We start from the raw sequence: 22,982 nt of genomic DNA on the forward strand, positions 1-22,982 counted from the left end.
CATAGTGCCCTGGTCAGAATGGAACCCATGACCAAGCTCTTTGCAGATAACAAAATACTGCTTTTTTGTATGTTTGCTGACAGTACCAAAGCAATGACCCTGATATCATACTCTGAACAACGCTCTCATCAAGCAGGCTGATAACACATTACAGAAGGTGATTCCACCGTAATGTGCTAGCATATATAGTACATTATAATAAATCAGGGAAGCTCTGTGGAGAAGTTGGCCTGCTAACCTGGCAGCTTTCTCAGCAAGATAGAATTTTTAGGAGAAATGGAATAGAATCAGCACTGATGAAACCATCAGTATGTATATAGGAAATGTAATGCATCTCAGGAGGAAAAATATCTCTTCAGTACAAATGCATGCTTATTTATACAGCAGTATGTATCATTAATAGAGTCAGAAGTAAAGGAATCAGATTAAATATAGGAGAGTAGGAGAAGCAGTATAAAAGTAGATGACGGATAAAACAAATGCTTAGCAGGGAATTGAAGTACTAAATAGGTGTCACATTAGGCAAGAATAAGAGGCCTATTTAGTAAACTACAGTAAATCTTCGGCAAGTTCTCCAAAAGCACCTTTTTGGAGGGTACCCACTAATTTACAGTACCCACTGAATGTATCTAGAGGGGGACTGCAGCAGATATCAGAGCCCCTTACCCCCCCGTGTGTTTAATAATAATTTGGGCCAATAATGAATAAATACAGATGGAGCGCCTCTTATATTTGCTGGCGCTGCGCCAGCACCAGAATCTGGCGGAGAGGTGCCCCATCTGACTGAGACGCACGTGCGTCTCACACGCACGCGCGTCTCAGTTTCCCATCGGTGGGGGAATGGGAACCCTGTCCGTCTCCGCTTCAGGGAGACGGACAGGGTTAGGGGGGGGGGGGGGCGGTGAGGCGGCGGGGACCCGGGGCGACCCTCGGTGAGGCGGCGGGGACCCGGGGGGAGCCCCGTTGTAAGGCGACGTGCGAGCATCTCCTGCGCGCACGTACCCTTACGGCGGCCGGCGGGGGGGATGGCGGAAGGCGAATCTTCCACCATCCCCTGCAACAGCAAGACCCGCTCCACCTGTATGCCCCTTCAAGTTATTAAGGAAAGTGTCATGTTACAGATGCAGCACTATCCAGAACTTATCATCCTCAACTTCTAATTTTGCTATAGCTCTGTCACATTATCTAATAATCATCGTAGTTCTATTACTTAACCCTTTGAGTGCCAATATCTCTTTGAGAGTTGTTCAAAATATCCACTAAAATGCCAGTGTCGCTCACATTTGTTATATACAATCAAATTCAAACATTATATTTGCTATATAAGTTAAACATTATGATGAGTAAAAATGTTCGCTTGGCAATTGGCAATTTTCATACCTACTTTGATATTGATATTCACTTGGCACTCAAAGGGTTAAGGAGAGCCTGTCAATTATTATCAAGAATTATCATACAATTCTATATGTCATATGATGTTACTTTATTGATTTATTTGAGTTAGTTACTGCTTTGTGGCGCTGCAATCAATATTTGTATATTAACATTTCTCAAATAGTGATTTAATGATCATACTGTGTTTGCCCTTCTGTACTGAAAAGCATAAATAATAATGCATATATATTTTCAGCGTACAGTACAGTTATAAAAGGAGCATTTTTTAAGAAAGGTTAATATGTATTTAGAAACCCATCATACACTACAGGTAGGGTCCCCAGGAAGTGCATTGTGGGAGATCTAGTTGTGGTTTTCCAAAGCTGAAGCTTAGTGACCTTTACTCTGGTTATATATATAGGCAGATATGTTATATTGAGTGCTGCTTTATGTGTTTTCTGTCACCGTTCTGTGCCCACTCACTAGCTGTGGCAATACAGGTTGAGTATCCCGTATCCAAAATGCTCGGGACCAGGAGAATTTTGGATAACGGATTATTCCGTATTTCGGAATATTTTAATATTTCAATGATATATTTTGAAGTATCTTGCATGTATGCTGTATAAACACATAATATACACACAAATATATTTTATTACCACATAAAATACACACAAATATATTTTAATTGTTCAAAAAACAAGGTTTCAAAACGTGAAACAAAATGTGTGTACTATCTCAGCACTGAATTTGAATGCCAAGCAATCATTGTCTTGCACATATATAGTGCCAGTTACATATCATGTCCCCAGTGATGCTGTTACAAATGTCCCCAGTGAGTTTTTAGCAAAAAAAAAAATTTTTTTCACTTTCTGGAATGTCCGTATTTCGGAATAATTCGGATAACGGATACTCGGATACGGGATACTCGACCTGTAGTAACATATGGAGGGTAAAACACAGGTCCCCAAGCCTTTAATAAATGCAGTTCGTTTTTTGCTCCAGAAAGGTCATGTCTCATTTATACCTTGTATATCTTCACATCTCTATTTCCTTTATATTGGAGTCTCTAGTGAGCAGGGTCCTTTCACCATCTGTTTAACGGCATGTTATTTTAGTGTTATTATTGTATGATCAATATTCTTAATCTAATATTAGTTAGGAATGAACAATGGTAGTTGGGGAATTTAATTCAGTGCGAATAGAGATTTGCTTTGGCAGTTATGCTTTCCTGACATCAGGTATGATGAAAGCCACAAGGTAAATCTAAATTATTTATATTATCTATAGGATTCTGGTACCTAAAAAAATATAGTAGTAAATTGCTGTTTTATTACACAAAGGGTTGAATTTATTATTTGTTATTTGGGTAGGCGTGAAACTGACGTATATGACTGCCAGATTTTCCCAAATAATCTGATTATTTATGTAACCTTTGGGAGGGTTTAAATGCAATTGACTGGCTATGTGTGATGTTATTTCAATTCTGAATTACATGCCATTTAGTCAGAACTGTACGCAGTTTATAATAACCATCATCTATCTATATTTATAAAAGTGGATGTATGTGCGTATGTATGCTGCAGCATAACTCTGGAATGCCTGGAGCAATTTACATCAATATTGGTACACATATGATTTACAATATGTAAAAAAAATACTGTGGGGGTAATACAACCCTAGCACCCCCGTTGGGGTGCCAGGGGCCAAAAAGAGGTTCGGCCACGATACAGACTCAGAGTGGGTCAGGGAAGCAAGATATGGCAAAGTTGCATAACATAGAAGTGGTAGAGGACACTGATGGCGAGCGCAGCGAGCCACCGAGCCTGAAGCGTAGCGAGCCCTGCGAGGGGACGCGGAATACATGTGAAGTAGTGCGCGTCCGCTCGCACTGCTTCGGGCTCGGTGGCTCGCTGCGCTCGCCACACTATATAGAATCAACTCCATGCCGACGTGGATAGTGGGGGTATGAAAAGGTCAGAGGACGCGTACCGCCACCCCTCACAGGCACGGTGCGCTTTGGGTTGGCGTTGATAGTGGCGGTGGCGTGGGGGTGCATTTAACATTGTAAGCACCTATTAAGGTGCTTATACAATTAAAAATCGTATAGGGGGACCATTTAACATTGAAAAAACCCATTAGGGTGCTTATACAATTTAAAATCGCATCGCATTGCATTATATGCCATTGTATGCCATATACAATGGTATACAATTTTAAATTGAATACAATGCCATATGACTAAATATCTTGGGCGCCGTGCTAGGAAACAAGTACCTTAATAATTATAAATGCTTCTTGTTTATTTTAATAACAATTAATACCTTTGTACTATGTTATAATATTTTTTCCATTTATTATAGTTTTTTGTAGTGTAGTAGTATGAGTAAGTACTTAATTATACTAAATATAATGAGTACCCAACATGAAATGAGAAAATTTGTTTTTCTATAGTGTTCATGCGATATGTGCCTCATGTTGGTACATTTGCTAAGATTAACGTTTGGAGGTTATTTTCTATACTGATAAGAGATACAGATGTTAAAAATGATATGTTTCTCTCTGGTTACCATTCAGGAGACTCTGTAGAGAGTAGGGGCAGGGACAGTGCTAATTTAAATAACTATAGAAATTCCTTAGCAGCTTGCACTTGATACTGGATGTATCTAATCAATGTATTTAATTACATGTGCATATATTTATCTCTTAAGTCTTTCAGAACCCAAGAAACATTACATGGTTTCTGCTGAAGTCTCTAAACCACCAGTGCGAGCATTGGGGAAGGACTATGATGTTCCCTTACGATCAGCCAATGGTCTTGTCAAAGAAGGTGCTGTAAAGTCATCTCAAGATAACAATGATATATACGTGAAAGGTAATATGTATCATCATTTCAAATGTTATATGTTTTACAGAATGTTGATAGCCAATTTAGAAATTCTATTTTAGTTTTATTAATATATGAATATGTTAACCCTTTGAGTGTCAACTTTGCTGTGAGAGATCCTCAAAATATCCATTAAAAATGCCAGCGCCGCTTACAGTGACTGTTCTTTTTGTGGGTGCAATATTTAACTAGACCAATTAATTGACTTGGTTGTATTTGTAGTTATTTATGCTAAAAGAACAGTCGCTGTGAGCGGCGCTGGCATTTTTAACCAATATTTTGAGGATCTCTCACAGCACTGTTGGCACTCAAAGGGTTAAGCACTAAAAGAACTGTCAATTGACGCTGACTTGTGCAGTGGGTGTATTGTTGGATCATCCATACACAAAGCATGATGCGCCTTAGAACCTCATCTACGATCCATAGAAACATAGAAACATAGAATTTGACGGCAGATAAGAACCATTTGGCCCATCTAGTCTGCCCCTTTTTTACCCTTCAGGTAAACTCAACCCTTTTTAATCCTTATTTCTTTGTAAGGATATTCATATCCAGTCCCCTAAAAGCTTAGTGAGGGTTAAGTAGTGAAAGTTCATCCATTCCCCAATAACATAGTGATGGTTAATTAGTCTAAGAGCTTCTTGCTTAGTACCAGTGTCCTAGATGATATAGCTAGAGGGGTATCAGACTTTAGGACAACAGAAATAAGGTTGATAGTCAATAGGTTGGCCACTATTTGTGAACATAAATTAGGCTGACATGTTTAAAATGTCTACATTGTCAAAAGTTCATTGTGGTAATGGTCAACACAGTATATGATCGATATGAGTTCTTCACCATATATATAGAGCAGCTTATTTAAAACACCATGTACTAAAATGCATCAACTAAACATTTGTATTTAGTTATATAGTAAAAGTCCAATAGCACATTTTTAGCTGTTTAAAAAAAAAAAAAAAACATTAGTTTTTTATTAGTTTTACATAGTAATGGACAAAATTGAATTTATAGAAGAGTAAAAATGAAAAAAAAAAAATTAGGGGAAGGGAAAGGGGGAGCACACAGTGAATCAAGTTTTCATTTACACATCAATAATTCTATTATTAAATGTATCATTCAAATACAGTAATTGGCATATATAGACTAAACTATAGAGAAAGGTCAAAAGCCCATTCCATAATAATCAGATATAAACATAGACAAGGAACTAAAATCTAAACTCTACAGTGGCCCGCCTGTTCTAGAGGTCCAATATTCAGTCCAGCTAAACCACGTTATTAATGGGTTGGAGGTCGAGGAAGAGTAATGCACTCCTTCGGTCTCATATTCACAGTAATGTTGAACCGCTTGTTCTATTTAGGGGATAGTTGGGATTCGGGTGGAGCGCCAACACTGAGCAATCAGAGTTTTTGTTGTGATCAGAATATGACCCATAATATATCTGTCATTACTGGAGAGACCTCCGGAAATCAAGTGGAAAATCGCCACTTTTGGGGTCGGAGAAATGGGAACTTTCAATACTGTTGAGATAAGTACAAAGACCGCAGTCCAGAACCTGGAAATATATGGACATTCCCAGAATATGTGGAATAGGGAGCCCACACATCCACAGTTTCACCAACAAAGATTGGGGTTAGCTGGACTGAATTTATGCAGTAATACCGGAGTCATATACAGGCGGTGCAGTAGTTTATAGTATTGTTCTGTATGGGAGATACATTTAGACACTTTGAAACCAATTTGAAAGATGTGATGCCACTCTTCATTCAAGTCTTGTTCCCATTTCAGTAAGGAGGGAAATTTTGTGAAGCTCGATGGTTCCATTAATAAATTATGCCACCAGGAGATACCTCCTCTACTACCCGTGCATGTCAATTTATTCTGAACTAGCTGACCCGCCCGGCGTTGCCCGGGAAAACCTTGGGGTTTCTTTATTTCCAAAATTACTGAAAAATGTCATTTTACAGTATGCTGTGACAAAGACCTAAGATTGTAATTTGTTATAGATTCCACCATAATGTTAGAATGTGTTTGCATTGATACTCAATGATGGCAATGAATTCAGGTGTGGTGGTGTTGTTTGAAACACAACGCTCCTGAGTTGAAAACTTGTATGTGTTGATGAATTCCACATCCACTCCTGAGATTTAGCACCCACATCCACATCCACTCCTGAGATTTAGCACCTACCTTCTGAGGGTCAGAAATCGGTACAAAATCAGAAAGGGACATGTCCACACCTCAATTTCTATACTTTCAATGGTACAGTTTCTAGGGTGTGTAATTACAGGCGCTGAGTGCGTGGGGTCCGGGGTGGGCATTACTTACCGCGCCATAATGAATTAAAAATTCACTGCTCCCTGCCACTCACCGAACCTGCCTGCAGCAGTCTCTGAGGTCTGGGGATCTGTAAAGCACATGCACCGGGCATCTCTACCAAACAGTGGGGCAGCCCCTGAGTGTGGGAGCAGGTCCGTGGGCCTGGCCAAATGATGTCATGACGCGATGCACACTATCCGCACCACTGTAATGCACCACTGGGAATGGGTGCAATGGGCAAAATTCTTCCCTACACCCACCGGGCCAATCCACTGATCCAGCCATCACAATCATCAATGGATGCATTGATAAGGTTAGGAGTTTAAGAAGTTGAAGAATAAGACTGAGAAAAAGAATTGCCATGTTACAAAGTGTACAATTTACTCAATAAATCGTGAAAAAAATGTAAGTGTACATAGAAGTACAATCATGAAATGAAAGTAGGATTAAAAAATAAGTTCTGATTCAAACTGATAATTGTTTGGATGGGTTGGGTTGTGAAACAAATCTATAGGTGAGGGTATGGATATTGTGGGCATAATTGGTGTTTGTTACACCTACAGGGGGCCCTCAATTGATGGGATTTTCACTACAGTGTCACGGTCACAGTGTCACCATAGGGGGATTCCCAATTGGGGTCCAGGTGGTCTTTTGGGACCCTTTACAATCCTGTAGGTCTTTTCTCCTTGAGCTTACAGTCTCCCTTAATGATAGTCAATCACTGAGGGAGACTGTAGGCTCCAGGAGAAGAGACCAACGGGATTGTAAAGGGGTCCCTAAAAGACCACCTGAACCCCAATTGGAAATCCCCCTACGGTGACACTGTAGTGAGAATTTCTCATCAACTGGGGACCCCCTGTAGGTGTACCAAACACCAATTATGCCCACAATCTCCATACCCCCTCCACCTATAGATTTGTTTCGCAACCCACTACCATCCAAATAATTATCAGTTTGAATCAGAATTAATTTTTTAATCCTACTTTCATTTCTTGATTGTACTGTACTTCTATGTACACATATTTTTTTCACGATTTATTGAGTAAATTGTACACTATAACGTGACAAATCTTCATCTCAGTCTTATTCTTCAACTTCTTACACTCATAACATTCAAACAAATGCATGCCCATCGACCAAACATTATCTATGAACCAAAAGAGTCTGAGAAACCCTTAAGGCAGAGCTGTGCCTGATATCCAACTGACTAACAGGGTGAGTGCAGTGTACCCACTTTGTATTGATCAATGGGTGCATTGGCCAGGACAAAGATTTCTCAGTGCAACTGGCCGGGGAGCGCAGTGACAGGCTGGAGGACTGGAGAGACGGATATGGGGAACAAAGTAGAAACGGTACATTAGGTACAGTTTTTATTTGCCGGTACAGACGGTTAAATAAACGGCAAATTATTTTTTATGTGTTCTGTGTGCTTGTGTGTGTTGTACTGTTTTTGTGTGTGTGTTGTAGTGTATGTGGTTGTGTGTGTTGTATTGTATGTATATGTCCAATGCGTAAGTGTGTGAGGTGTGCTACGTGTATACAGTATGTGTTTGTTGTGTCTTTGTGTATCTGTGCAATGTATAAGTGTGTGTCGTACTGTTTTTTTGGGTGTGTGTGGTGAATGTGTGTGTGTGTTGTGCTGTTAGAGGTATGTTATGTGTGTGTGTGTTGTGTATATCTGCCCTATGTGTAAGTGCGTAAGGTGTGCTATGTATAAATCTGTGTGTGTGTAGTGTGCTGTGTGTATCTGTGCAATGTTTAAGTGTGTGTTTTGTGTATTGTCCTGTTTTTGGGTGTGTGTTGTAGTGAATGTGGGTGTGTGTTGTACTGTGAGTGTTGTGTGTATCTGCCGAATATGTAAGTTTGTGATCTGTGCTACGTATATATGTGTGTGTAGTGTGCTTTGCGTATCCTGGCAATGTTTAAGTGTGTGTGTTCTGTGTGTTTGTGTTGTACTGTTTTTGGGTGTGTGTTGTAGTGTGTATGGATTTGTATTGTACTGCATGTGGTGTGTTGTGTATCTGTCCAATGTGTAAGTGTGTGAGGTGCTCTACTTATAAATGTGTGTGTTGTGTGCTATGTGTGCGTATGTGGTGTACTGTGTGTGTGTGTGTGTGTGTGTGTGTGTGTGTGTGTGCGTGTACAATGTGTATGTGTGTGTGTTGTGTGGTCTATGTATATCCTCAATTATTTCCTAATTGTTAAAAGCCTTCACCATAATGTTAGAATGTGTCATTCATACTCAATGACAGCAATGAAATCAGGTGTGGAGTTGTTCCTTTGCAAACGGTTTCCCAGATCATCGATCTTTTCCCCAGAACATCAATGAAGGTAAATTACAACTTGGTGTTTTTTTAAATTTCTAAGTGAAATTTCCCAAAAACGGCTTCGAGGTGCACACCACCGGGTCCAGAGGTATCTTGTTGCTGAATTTGGTGTCTCTGAGTGCCACGGTGTGTCCGCAATGCGCCGGACACGCACACACACACACACACACACACGCACACAGATTCTTCAACTTATTATATAGATGTATGTATCAAGGGAGTGTGGGCACAACATGGGGAGTTGGGGTTACAGTGGATAGCCAATGTCGGAGCTGAAGGAACTTGAAGAAGTCCCTATGAGGGAGGGAGAATAGGGATTGAAGTTGTGAGAACATTAATAAGAGGATGTAGCCTCAGCGAGTGATGAAACCCCCCGCGAGACCCATGAGGTAAAAGAGAGATTTGGGTATTAGGGAAGCAATGGCCTGGAGTGATAGCTGAGTACAAGGTAATGATATGCCTGATGCTAATTTTACCGCTTCCAGCCATGCCTTACGGGTGTGTATGATAGAGGAAACTGGTGCCAGAGGGCGAATATCAACTGAAATGGGGAACCACAGACAGTCTGTAAGTGGGCAGGAGGACATTAAATTACATTCCATGGTCACCCACACTTTAGGGTCATCACAAACCAAGCCCCAATTTGGGAGAGTATGCTAGCGATTTGGTAATTGTGCAGGTCAGGGTACGCCACCCCCCTTCCGTTTTGAGAGTGACAGAGTTCTCCGGGCCAATCTAAGTTTAGACCCCCTCCATATGTATTTAGTAAAGGCTGATTGGAATTTATTTAACAAAGACGTGGGGATTAGAAAGGGTATAGGATCTTAGGTAATATCATCATCTTCAGAGCCGCAATTGTACCCAGCCATGAGATGTGCAACATCATCCAGTGTTTAGTGTTAATATGGATTTAATTTTACTTATAAATTAGATGTTACATTCGCCAATACAGCACAACTATGTTTTTGTCATGAAACCATTTCACTTTTTTTAGTGGTTTGTTGTGGCAGTGATAGCTGGGCATGAAATAAACCATGGGAAATAAATATTAACTTTGGGAAAGCGAGTCAGTTTAACATTTGCAGACACATTCTCTTTTAATTCTATAATTAGGGCAATTACTTGTGCATTGATGCAAACTGCTCCTTTGTCTTCACTGCATTTGACAGTAAGTGTTGCAAAACACTGCTAATGGCCTGTAGTAAAAAAGTAGAAGTTGTTACATTTCTATTTAAGGTGTGAACATTTTTCCATGTTAATTGTTTTACCAATCTGCAAAATATGCTACATGATTCTCATCAGCCACGTAGCTCATGATAGACTGTGCTGTTATCTGAAGTCAACACGAGTGTGACAGGACAATTAAGCAGCTGACAGCTATGTATACTCTTTTAATACATTCAATACAGATCATCTTCTTACAGCATCACATTCGGAAGACAGCAAATCAATACAGTACAAAAGCGTTAAGGACAGACAGAGCTTGGATACAGCTTTAATGGTAAACGTGCCCCAGGTAAAATTACAGGACATCTTTTCATTCTGTTTCATCTAATATTTGTTATACATACTGGCTTGTAGTACAATGTATTGTTAAAGAATTAGGAATGTTCTTGTTTTCATAGTTCTGTGGTCACAGGTTGCTAACAGAACAGTTTCAGCAGAAATAAGTACTACAAGAGCGGTATGCATTGTATGTGCAAATGGTAAACTGGTAATACATGCTAATGTGCAATACAGTACGGATAGGCTTGCTCCTGTTGATATAGCTTGACCTGATCTTATTCATTATTTGGAGTTGTCTGTGACAGGTGCCTATGATTGTCAAGCAGGATATAGAAACCAGCCCACTGTACACACAGAATTGACTTTGAATGAGATGCAGGCTGCAGAGAAATTCATCAGCTGTCCAACTACTCACTGGCTTCACGGTCTTTTTGTACTTGGAACAATATCTGGACTCTGACTGGTGCACCTAGGAATTATGAGAACACACATATTACTCCTGGGTCAACTCCTTCAGCTCCTCCACTCTCAATGTGAACCTAGTGACTAGTGAAGACTAACCAAAGGAAGTTGCCTTCTAAAGGACTCTTTGGACTTCTTCCAATGGTGAAAGTTGTGGTACTTACCATTTTTCACAAACTGTTTGTTGCTAAGGAGCTTTGTTTATACCTTTGCTAAGGAGTTAAGGTGCCCATACATGGTACAATTATTGTATGCAATTTGGACTAGATTGCATCGCAGCACATTGCAAAACGTATGCGATGCTGTGCGATCTAGTCCATATTGCATACAATAATTGTACAGTGTATGGGCACCTTTAGCGATCTGCAAACAGTGAATAAGATCAGATCCAGCTATATAAATATGAACAAGGCTAACAGTACTCTAGACCAATATATGTGCCATAAGGATTAATAAATTTGTTAATGATTCATTTTAATTTATCTTATGCATTTACTAAATGTATGAATTTTTAATCCAGACAATCCAACTTACTTTTTTAAATTTAGATATAATATATTTGAGGGCTGCTTTGCACAATTGTGTGTTTATAATTTTAGGAGCATTTAGGTATAAGGATTGCCCCTATTAGGAAAACATTAATAATGTGTTTTATTTTTAACAGATAATGTTAGGATGATCTCGGTCAATAACTTATTTTAGATTCCCCATTTTTAAATCAATGGAGAATTTGTCTTCCTAGCACACCAAGGTCAGAAAGCAACCCAAATAAATATTAAACAATTGCAATGATTCACTGCTGTGACAGAGGCTAATATTTTTTTTCCACTTCTAATTTAGATGTGGGTGGAAACTGAACTGAACATGTAACTGCTTAAATAGACAGCTATAGTTTTGATTGGGACACAGTTGCTGATTCAGCTGTTTTATATATATATATATATATATATATATATATATATATATTTATATATATATATATATATATATATATATAAAGATTATGTTAACTTTTGTATATTTCTGGTTTAAACACTAGTTAAATACTATCAGAGAAATGGGCTAGATGCTGGCTGTTCTTGGATATTTAAGGCAAAACCATGCATTGTTAATGATTGCCGCTTTAAAAAAACATCAGCGAACAGCCTGTATACCACATCTCCGGCAATCTCGGATGCTATTTCATTTCACACGTGTGTGCAAGAATGCTTTGCCTGCTTTGAACTACAGATGTGTCCTTATGCTTTATTGCTGCAATCATGTTAAACAGTTCTTCTTGTGTGTTCTTGTTGCATCATGTTCTGAGTAAGACCAAATTTAGGCAACCAAAGACTCCCAATGCTAGCAGAGTAGTGTGGGTCCTGGGGAATCACTTGTGGCAGACATCTCTTGCTGGGTGGTGTGTTAAGGCTTGATGTACACTATGAAGATGTATCTGTACATAACTAGATTTAAAATTGCAACATTTCCCTTAAAAATATCTGTCATTTTGATATTTTTTAATTTAGAGTTGGAGTGTTTGCACTCCACGGCATGCTAACGTATAAACATACTGTATGTGTAACAGTAGTGAAAATCTGCTGGTTGATGCCAGTATTCATTTTACTGTTTGTTCACTGTATATTATGTAAGGAAGTATTGTTACAAAGGAAGTGATAGTGTTTCACCACTGCATTTAATAAATGTGAAAGTAACTTTTTCCATATAAAATGTAATTACGCACAACCATCTCCACATTTTTTGTCAACACCCTAATATTTTTTTTGCAGTAGACCATATGTATCAAAATAATAATGTGAATACATGGCCATGACTTGTGCTCCCCTTCATGATAATATCAGAAGAGAGTTACAGCTAACGTCTTATGGCTCCACTATTGTCCCCGCCCCCTCCTCATGGATCCACAATTCTGTGTGATCAGTGGCTAAAATGGTTCGGACTAAAACATGCAGTATGTCATTGGCACATGACTTTATCAAAGACATGATCCTTAATTATGAATGATGACAATGTATAAATTATTTATCTTATCACAGTACAACTGCATGAGTTGGCTGAAAGGTACATTTCATTATATAGGATTGTGACATTTATTTATACAACAGCTATAGTGTGGAGATACAAGTAGTGGTACTGTTTGATACAGTTAAATAAAAATGATTCTGGTAACTCTGTCTTTGGTGGTTTGGGAATCTTGTGTGGTCTGGAGACAAGGGCGTAACTACCATAGGTGCAGGGAGTGCAGCTGCTATGGGGACCAAAGCTGAGAGGGGCCCACCTTCCCTGTCAATGTAACATGTACATTTTACATTTTTTTAAATATAGATATATATGAGACAACATAGTATGGGGTCCTTTATCTGGTTGGCAAGGGCACCTGGTTTTTTAATAATATCTGATCTTTTTGCAACTGCTTCCATAGAAAAACAAACACTTCTATAATACTGTCCTCGTCTTTGAACTCTAAAACCATACACAACAGGGCGTTAAGCAGAATGTGATGCTGAGCATAAGGCAGGTTGTTTTCTTGTACTGTAGATCAGTGGTTCCCAACCCTGGTCCTCAAGTTCCCCCAACAGTGCACGTTTTTCAGGTCACCCGGCAGGTGCACTCATTATTCAGACACATTTTAAAAGATCCACAGGTGGAGCTAATTATGTCACCCATGATTCTGTGTGGAGACCTGAAAAATGTGCACTGTTGGGGGTACTTGAGGACCTGGGTTGGGAACCACTGCTGTAGATGATGCAACAGCATTGAGCACCTGATAGATTTATCTACAGTGCGGATCCATTAATCAATGTATATTAGTGGAGAATTATCTGATCTGAAGCAAGCAGCACATTAAAGATCTTCATATTCCATTTTATTGGCTATATGGCTACAGACATATCAGGACATAAAATAAAATGACATCGGTTACATTTTGAAACTTTGTTATGTTTTTTATTGCTATGGCTTTATGTTTAACAACTGACGTTATCATCTCTTTAAATATTGACTTGAGTGCATATGGCAGCCTGTGACAAGGAAATCAGCTGTGGCAATATAGATAGTGTGCGTGACAAAATACATTCATATAATATCATGCCAAGTATTGCTAGAATCCTACATCCTCTTATATACTTATAGGAGTGTAGGGATGACAGTCCACAGCACGTGCTGGGAATAAAATGGTGACCTTAATTTCTTAGTCTGAGTGCTCCAGTTTTCATTACGTCCCACTTGCAGGAGATTGCATGTAGACAGTGAGTGCCATTATCATGTAAGTGTTTTGTCAAAGAGTGGTAAGCATTGCTTGGTATGACCTCTATTACATATTATTCCTGCGCCAGGAGACCCACAGGTTTGGATAGAGCTGAGAAACATTAAAATACTCAGCTGGTTAAATGCTGCAGGGGATTGTGAGAATGTGTTATCTGGAATACTTTATCAAAAACGTATATCACTTTATCTTGTCGCCTTATAAAAAACACTATTAAGCTGGCAGCTGAATGTGATGGTTGGATAAATAATTTCTAAAGCATAAATGTCTGTGACAGTAACTATCCAGCAAAGGAAGTAAAATTTATGTATTTTATACTCTGGTGTCATTGATTTTAACATGACTGAGATAAATATTTCTTAAAATATTCATTAAAGCAGAACAATATTAAGTGTCACTTTCTTTTTACCTTAGCAATTTCAAAACACTGTCCTCCAAGAAAGGAACAGGGTATCAGAATACCAAGGATTAAAAGGATTTTTTATTTTGGAAACTGACCACGCTGAGGTGAAAACTGACCAATGCCCACAAAGTAGTCACGATCCCAGTGCACAAGACGAGGAGATCACCTATACAGGTAAAATCACATGCATGTATGCATGATTGGCATCCTGTGGATTCATACTTCAGTGGAGCCTCTATGATACTCCTTTTATACAGATAAGCCAGGTCCCACATGGGATTTTAGACTCAGCTTGTGACCGCTTTTACATCTGCCCCCCGATCAAGCATAATGCTGGAGGTGGGGTTCCGCCACAGGGGGGCGGGTTCCGAGTCGGGTCTGGGTGATGAGAGCATCTCCCAGCGTGGCTTTTCCATTGCAGTGAAAGGATCCTGGGTCGTATTGACTCGGGTTACCCGTTTACACTGCCCCACTACCTGAGTCCTCCCCGTGTTCCACCCAGGTCAGGACCTGGGTAGGATTCCCAGGAAAATGGACACGGTGTAAAAGGGGTATAATTGTCAGTTTGTGAGTATGTTTTGAACTGCATTGGTTTTCCAGGCACATCTTGTTCTATTAATAGGGATCAATGGGGCAGTACTTGCATTTCTTCACCCTATGATTACTCCCGTTACGCCAGTGCATAATACATCAAGATGTCACAGAAAAGGAAATTAAGCTCGGTTCACCCTGAGACTGGGCAGAGCTTCTATTAAAGCACCCCGCAAGCTTGAAAAGGGGGCCAGTAGGGCAGTATTTGTGCCACACCTTCAGCCTGGCCTTACCTCCCTCGATACATCCCTGGAAAGGAAGCAGATATTAATGAAATGTGATATTTCATCATATACAGTATGATACATATATAAACAGTAATTTGTAAGCCTCAGGTTCAAAAGTGGAACAACACGTAATTATTTTCAAGAATATATATTGATGGTGATTTGCACACTCTTACTAAATAATGTCTTTATTGTCTCGCTAGCTTTTACTAAATTACATTACTTACTGTAAATACATTGTTTTATTCTGGTGTTACACAAACTCTTAGGGTTTAAGTAATTATTAAATTTATTTGGCACTCAAAAAAAAAAACAACTTTAGAGAAAGATCGACAAGGCAGCACCGCCTTCTGATGCCAGTATATACAGTATGTAGAACTGACAACATTATATATGACACCTTTCACAAATTCATGTGTTTGGATGAATCTCTCATTTGAAGCCTGCAATATATGAGATACTGTATAAGGGCAGCCATCCATCCATCAGACACTAGCTTCTCAGATCTAAAGAGGACGGACATTTACCCCTAGGTTCGAGATGTTAAGCATAGAAGCATATAACAACTTAGAAAAGGTCTAAATGTAATTTGCTAGGTTTAAATCAAAAACTGGTGCTAATTATATAATTGTATCATTTATTAGTATAATGGTTTTCCGTGCTTCGAGTTGAGAGGGGAACAGACAGCCTATCCTATTTCTGGACAGGCAGCTTTTACATATTGTATCTCATTTAAATAGACCTGTTGCTCAAACTTTAATACACCTACATATATATTTATACCAGTGCCTGACTTCTAAATTACTACATTGGTCCATAGATGTAGTGAATGGAAAATTGAATTTCTACAGGTCAACAATATTGTTCTAAGGTAAAAGAGTATGAAAATCCTCAACAGTTTAAAATGTGTCAGGTACGGAGCTCTCCTACAGTATACTGTATACCACAATAGCATCTATTCATTGTCCCTTAATGAATAAAAAAGGAGGTGAAAATTTAAATGTTCGCCTACTGTAGTATAAAGGTACTGCAGGAGATATTACAGATATATTTTTCTTACCTTTCAGTCCTAAATTAACCCGCTGTCCCATATACCTAATTTCATTAAACTCCAAAAGTTGTAAACTTTCAGAGTTGCCAATGGGAACCTTTGGCATTTTCAGATGACACTGATTCTTGGACCACGGTCTTTGCCACAGGTCCAGGTTACAACGAGGGAACCTTTTAGATACTTCTGCTCCAGTTGGCTCCCTCCACCAGAAGTCACAAATACGCAGTGCCGTGTTTCATAGGGATGGCAGTGACCCCAACCATCGGGGCTGAGGACAAATTCAGATCGCTGCAAGCGATTCTGAATCAGCATCTTAGTTTCTCTTATGTTATTGTATAAAATCAGTGCCACTTCCTTTCAATCACAGGGCATTCCTAGACCTTATGTAAACTATGTTTATACATTACCAATATATGAAAACTGCATGTACATATATTATTTATAAATAGGTTCAGCTAATGGAAAATACATTTTAGGAGATGGTAGAGGAAATTATGAGTGCTGTAGCACATCAGATAAATATTGACACACACCATTAAATATAAGTAGCTGTGTTAGCAGTGTCAGAATCCCATGCCACCAAGTATTGTTATACTACAACTCCTGGCAGGCTCTGTCACAGTTGCGGCATAACACTGGCTTTATGTTAGATGAGTCATATGGGGAGAACACAAATTCTGTGTGATTACCTGGCTGCATTTCCTAGAACAGCTTTATGCCATTCATTTCCACACAGTTTTGAAAGTACATGCTGAGCACAGACAAAGCAAAACCTCAGCAAATTAGACCAAACGTACAGTATCTAGTAGGTGGCAAGATAAGGATTTCCCAAACTATTTTCATTTTTATTTTATTTGTATATCTTTCTGCTTCATAAATTGTTTAGTAACCAAAACCACTTAGCAGTATGTTTTATCCCCATTTTAAGAACAAGAAAATACACAGTACGATGATGTCTTCTTGATTTTTATGCTTCCCCTCTTCTACAGTTAGAATAATTCATTTATCGTCTCTTCCTTTTTTTTTTTTTTTTTACAAGGATGATATAAGAAATGAGCAATCAATCCTCTTTGTGGATTTGAAAAATAACCCAAAAACTAAAAAAAAAAATAGGAAATATGAAAGTACATCCATACTAAATAAATGATAAGGAAACAGCAATAATCGTATAAATGAATGATTCTCTTGTGTTTCTTTCTTTGGCTAAAATATGTGGTAATTAGGTCTCAAACAAGCAATGTGGGATATAACTCCTTTAAAATAACAAACAGAAAACCTTTCATTCCTGCAAGAAAAATAAACCCGGGAAGTCTCCTTTCTGATACAGTAATATATGATAATGAGTGCTTTATGGGCACTGCTATACCAATTACCCAGCTTGTTCTACTGTTCCTTGAATGCCAGACTTTTACTTCACTTATTATCTGAGCATACAACTGGAAGTACTGCCTCATACAATTTTAATTGTAATGTAACTTTAAAATGTAGTTTATTAATCTTACTGAGGATCCAGCTTCTAGTTTCTAAATCAAATATTTGTATGTTGAGTAGGAGATTTCATTTCACTACATTTATACTTTCTTCATTTTCATTTTAGGTGTTTTTTTTTTCATTTTCTGTTTATAAAACAAACCACTTTTAGTTCTTTATCAGTCAACAAGATAGCAAAAATAGCTTTATAAGGTGTACTCTCGGTTCGTTGTAGCCTATTTTTCTATTTGATTTTGCTTATATAAGCAAAATCGAATCGAAATCTAATCAAAATTGAACGCTTTCGATTTGATTGTGATGCGTGGCTCTGCGACATCAAAATGAATAGAAAAATTGACTGTGCAGGCAAGACTAGATAGTACAGATATGTACTATCTAGTCTAAGGGGTATATTCAATTAATGACAGATCCATTCTGACATTCATTTGTTGGAATGGATCCGACATGCCCTATTTAATGCAGCCAAATCGGACTTTCAGATTTGGCTGCTGCTGCTCACGGATGGAAGCGGAACGGCACCCTCTTCGTCGGATGAGCTGCAGCTGCTGCTCACCCAGCGGCGGAACAGGTGAGCGATGCGGGACCCGGTGGGAGGCGGGCGGGAGGACAACAGACGGGAAGGCGGTTTGGGATGAGCTGCTGCTGCTCACTCTGCGCCGCCCTCCCTGCCTCACTCCAACTCTTTTTAAAGTCGGATTCCAGGGGTCAAAACTGACAAACGCAGGTAGATTGACGGCTATTCAGCCAATCCACTTGGTTTCTGGACAGGTCAGAGCATTCCGACCTGTTGGAAGAAAACAACCCTTATTGAATAGGTCGGAACCCCTTCCAACCTATTCAAGTCGGAAAATTTCAAACAGAAATTGTATATACCCCTAAATCGAATGTGTACATTGCGCCGTGTGGGATTGAATAGAAATTAAATTGCACTGTGTGTACACTACTTTAGACAGGGAGTGATAGGGAGAAATGTATGGTTATAGGCATGTTATTTGTATAGGGTGTGTATGTTCTCTCTATTTTTCAGTATTTTAAATTAGTGTCATGGAGAGAAATGATTGTACAATTTCCTGTTATCCATATGTACCTCATTTGCCCCACTATTAGAAGGCTACAATGTCAGTATGCTAACAAGGTCTACATAACATGCTGAATGTCTGCATTACAAACAAACTTCCATGTTCAGTGTCAACATTACAGAAATGGTCAACATCATGACCATTGGACTTATATAATACACCCTCAGTCAAGGGTGGATTCCCAATTCGGAACACCTTTCATTTAAATTATATAAGGCGCGCCCAAATGAAACAGAGACTTTTGCTATAGCAGCTTTGCATCTAATCGCAGAGGGTTGATGTGTTTGCCGATAGATGTCATGGTGTTTTTCCCAGTTGCACAAGTATAGTGAACGGCTTTGCCTCAGTTTCTTCATTCCTGGAAAGTTATTTTGCATGGACGGATGAATGATGGATTCCTCCAGATACTGGGGCAGGAAGGAAGCTGGGACCCTGACATTTTATTGATGTAATTGCAAAGAGCGGTTATTTTTTGCGCAGAAGGCAAGCTTGCTTCAGAAATGTATCGTAGGATAAAGCTGTTGTATGGAGAGCATTGTATCGCATGGTGCTAAGGGACGGGACGCTAAGCATCAAGGGCCAAATTGGGTAACAGATCTTTGCGCTGATCTGGCGGAAACCAGCATGCATCTGACCATGTAAAACAACTTTCCAGGAATAAAGAAACGAAGGTGCACTACACAGGCACAACCGGGGAAAATGCCACACCATCGGGAAACACATTAACCCACTGCTACAGCAAAAGTGTCTTTTTCATTTGTTTAAAGAGCGATTTATGGGAAAGTCACAAAAGGCATAGATACGAAATGGGTGGGTTAATTGAGGAAAAGGAGGGGTGAGGCCATCTGTAAACTGTTACTCTCTGTAGAACACACTGGTAATTATGTATGTTGGATACTGCATGAGTCCCAATAACATGCTTCATCCAAGCCATACAACCATACTTTTTTTGTTGCTAGATTGTTCCCAAGACACACACATCTCTCTTATCTGTGTGTGTTTGGCAGTTTTGAAACATGTCTATTGCAAACATATAGTCGGCATGAAATCGATGACCTGCTTGGAAAGGTTCTACATAACAGCCTTGTAGAGTGACAAAATAAGGTCAAATAGTATGACTCTGAAGGGAATAAGCTTGTGAGATGTATTATTTAATCATCTGTTAACATTGTATATACTTTTGATATGAGCAGAAAGCAACTGTAGAAGTCTAAATTATAAATCTGATGCTTCTACATCAGATGGAATGTAAGATGTGAGTGTGACCATTAATGTACATATTATGCATAAGCCCTGTCCTGTTTTACTGACCCAGCTGTACTGTATTTCAGGACTCCTGTTCTCTTATTCAAAGGAGGTGTCAGAGTCAAATTATAGCATTAATATAACTGAACAAATCTTTAGGGTGCTCAGGAACTGGTTTAGTAAAGCTATACAAGCAAAGTCACTGATAATTTATAGCAGAGTATGTGTTTTACATGCATAATTCTTGGTATATTGCTGGTATTATGTTGAGATTGTTGGCACAGTAAAAGAAGATGTAATTACAGTATACAGTATGATTCATTTATGGTTGTTTTGGTAAAGATCACAGATACTGCAAACCGTGTGTGGCTGTGAACACATTACATGATATATTGTTCAATATATCGTTCTGACGCTAATCAGGAAGAGTTATTGTCTGTATTGTCTATTGTGTACCCCCAATTGTGGACTGCCTCGACTTCCTATATTCATGTTTGAGAACGGCATTTCTGATCTATCAAGCTCTGATTTTCTTTTTCAGATCCCTCCAACTCCACTAATTCTTAATAGGATATGCTAGGATATGTGTCAAAAGAGTGGTTCTCCTAGAGACAATGATGGTAGCTTAAGGGCACAACATGTGATTGTTCCTCAATTGACCCATTAATCTTTACAAGATATTTCCAAAACACAGCAAATCTGGATCCACGTTGCTTCTTTTTGTGTTCAACATACCGTTGGAGTCTCCGTTATCTTGGGCTGCTGAGGCATTAAGCCCGATCAGGCATACACAGGCATATGCACCATGCCTGGGCGCATTGAGGCGTGCTTAGGCGCACCTAGACACAGTGATAAGTGTAATACCTGTGATCAACCACCAGATGTTGCTTTTCAAAATCACCACTGCACATGTGTTTGGTCTCGCGCTGGCATGGCATTCAATGCTGAACGAGTGTCTGAATACCCTTCATACTGTACATTAATACACATGCGTGCACACAAGGTTGATAAGGACAGATGACGAGCTCGGCGTACAGTACTACGATACACCTACGACTCGATCGCATCTGAAGTTACTGTAAGTCCTTTGCCCCTGGACCCTCGGCTTGTGGCAGCACTCAGCTACAGATATATGGCGAGCACTGGCATGGGTTTGACAAGCTGCTTTGCAATGCTGAACAAGCTTCTAAATACCCAAAATACTTTAATACACGCACGCGCGCACACAAGGTTGATAGGGACAGGCGACGAGCTCTGCATACAGTAAGAAAGAAAAATATACACTCTGGCACTCTGCAAGGTAGCCTTCACCACTAGCCTACATCCCTAGCTGGTGGTTCAGTTTGATACAGGCGCATTTAAGCAGCGTCCCACCTGCGTACAGTGTGTTTATTCAGCTAGGGTACTCGGACGCTCATATTGCTCATATTGCACATCACAACATTACAGTACCTGAAGCTCCTGCTCCCCATGGGAGCCTTCACAATTCAATAGCCAGGGAGTATGGGTTCAAAGTGCCTCTGCCTGATGAGGTCTTCGTCAGTTAAGGAAACAAAGCCACACCTCCACGGTCACATAAGGTGTCTTCTTTGTAGTCATTCAGCCTGTGTTGCGCTAAAGGACTCACTCTAAATTTCAGGAATGATTTGCCTATGAGCAGCAGGACTGCATCCCCGCAACCCCCTTAGGTAAAATCTGCCACCCAGCTCAGTGTCAGTGAAGCTAGATGCTGTCCGTGACTGCACTATCTTAATTGGGATTAGCGTTGACTTCCTATTTGAAGTCCTACCTGTCAGCCACAGACATACAAGGCCGTCCAATTGGGATGTGTTTCCTCCCTCCAGGACCACCTGTCTGACAAGAAGAGAGCTGGCTTCCTGTTAGAAGTCACTCCCTGACTTATCACGCAGCAAATCTGTCTTCTATTGGCTGCATTCGGTGCAATCCGAAGAAATTGAGAGTTTACACATGTGCAGTCACACCATGGTGACCATGCATGTGCCACTCTCAGCACCTCTTGGATTCATTCACCTTCCAAATGGAAGTAGGAGCAGCTGTTGTACAGTATAGTATATGGAGATCGGTTTCTTGAACTGCATTATTTTATTCCTGTTTAATTTCCAATTTAGGGCATAACTACTGGAATCCAGACAGCAGTTTAACTGAACGTGCTGAGAACGCTGTTGTTGAAGATATTGTAGCACAGGCTAAAAGAAGCAGCCATTTCACAGAATACGACCTCAGTCCCAGATATTTCAAACAAAGAACAACTGGTGAGTACATGACCCCCCATTAAATATCTTGACCTTCCATACTGAAAATGTATATTTTACCCACTGCACTGGGATATTTGAATAATGTGTAGATTGTCAAACAGAATGGATGTATTGAGAAGTCAGTTATATAATTCTGTAATAATAATTCTAAAAGTAGAGAACAACAATATTTATGGCTATAGTAGATTATAATTACATTATAACAAACAATAACTGTTGCCTGGAACAAAGCCTCTGCTTACCACATCATGTGATATAAAGCAGAATTACACACCATTAATATCAGCCTGAAGAAACAAAACAAGGCAAAAGTATAATATTAACATATTCAACAGCTTGCCACAGTGATTTATGTTACAATACACACCTCATATTTATATGTGATTGCTACTTTAAATGAGTTTCAGTCTACGGATTTTACTTTTTGTTTTCGGAATATTCAAATGATTTGGTTTACTGCAGACATTTTATTGCTAAAT

The 22,982-nt window shown here is 39.4% G+C and overlaps 1 protein-coding gene across 6 annotated transcripts in view; it reads left to right on the forward strand.

The window, feature by feature from the left end:
• Window positions 1-22,982, forward strand: part of ZBBX (zinc finger B-box domain containing) — a 119,832-nt gene that overhangs the window by 84,074 nt on the left and 12,776 nt on the right. For 5 of the 6 annotated variants that reach the window (XR_014471800.1, XM_083177827.1, XM_083177826.1 and 2 more), the window contains 4 exons: window positions 4,086-4,249; window positions 10,317-10,423; window positions 14,555-14,717; window positions 22,357-22,500. Coding sequence is in view for 5 of the 6 variants with exons in the window: in XM_083177827.1 (XP_083033953.1) it covers window positions 4,086-4,249; window positions 10,317-10,423; window positions 14,555-14,717; window positions 22,357-22,500 (578 nt within the window). In the remaining variant the exon portion in view is untranslated. The remainder of the gene's footprint in view (window positions 1-4,085; window positions 4,250-10,316; window positions 10,424-14,554; window positions 14,718-22,356; window positions 22,501-22,982) is intronic. The other variant, XM_083177829.1, reaches the window with a different exon arrangement.

The sequence above is a fragment of the Crinia signifera genome, chromosome 3, assembly GCF_055691185.1.
Source record: "Crinia signifera chromosome 3, ASM5569118v1, whole genome shotgun sequence".
NCBI classification, from domain to species: Eukaryota; Metazoa; Chordata; class Amphibia; order Anura; family Myobatrachidae; genus Crinia; species Crinia signifera.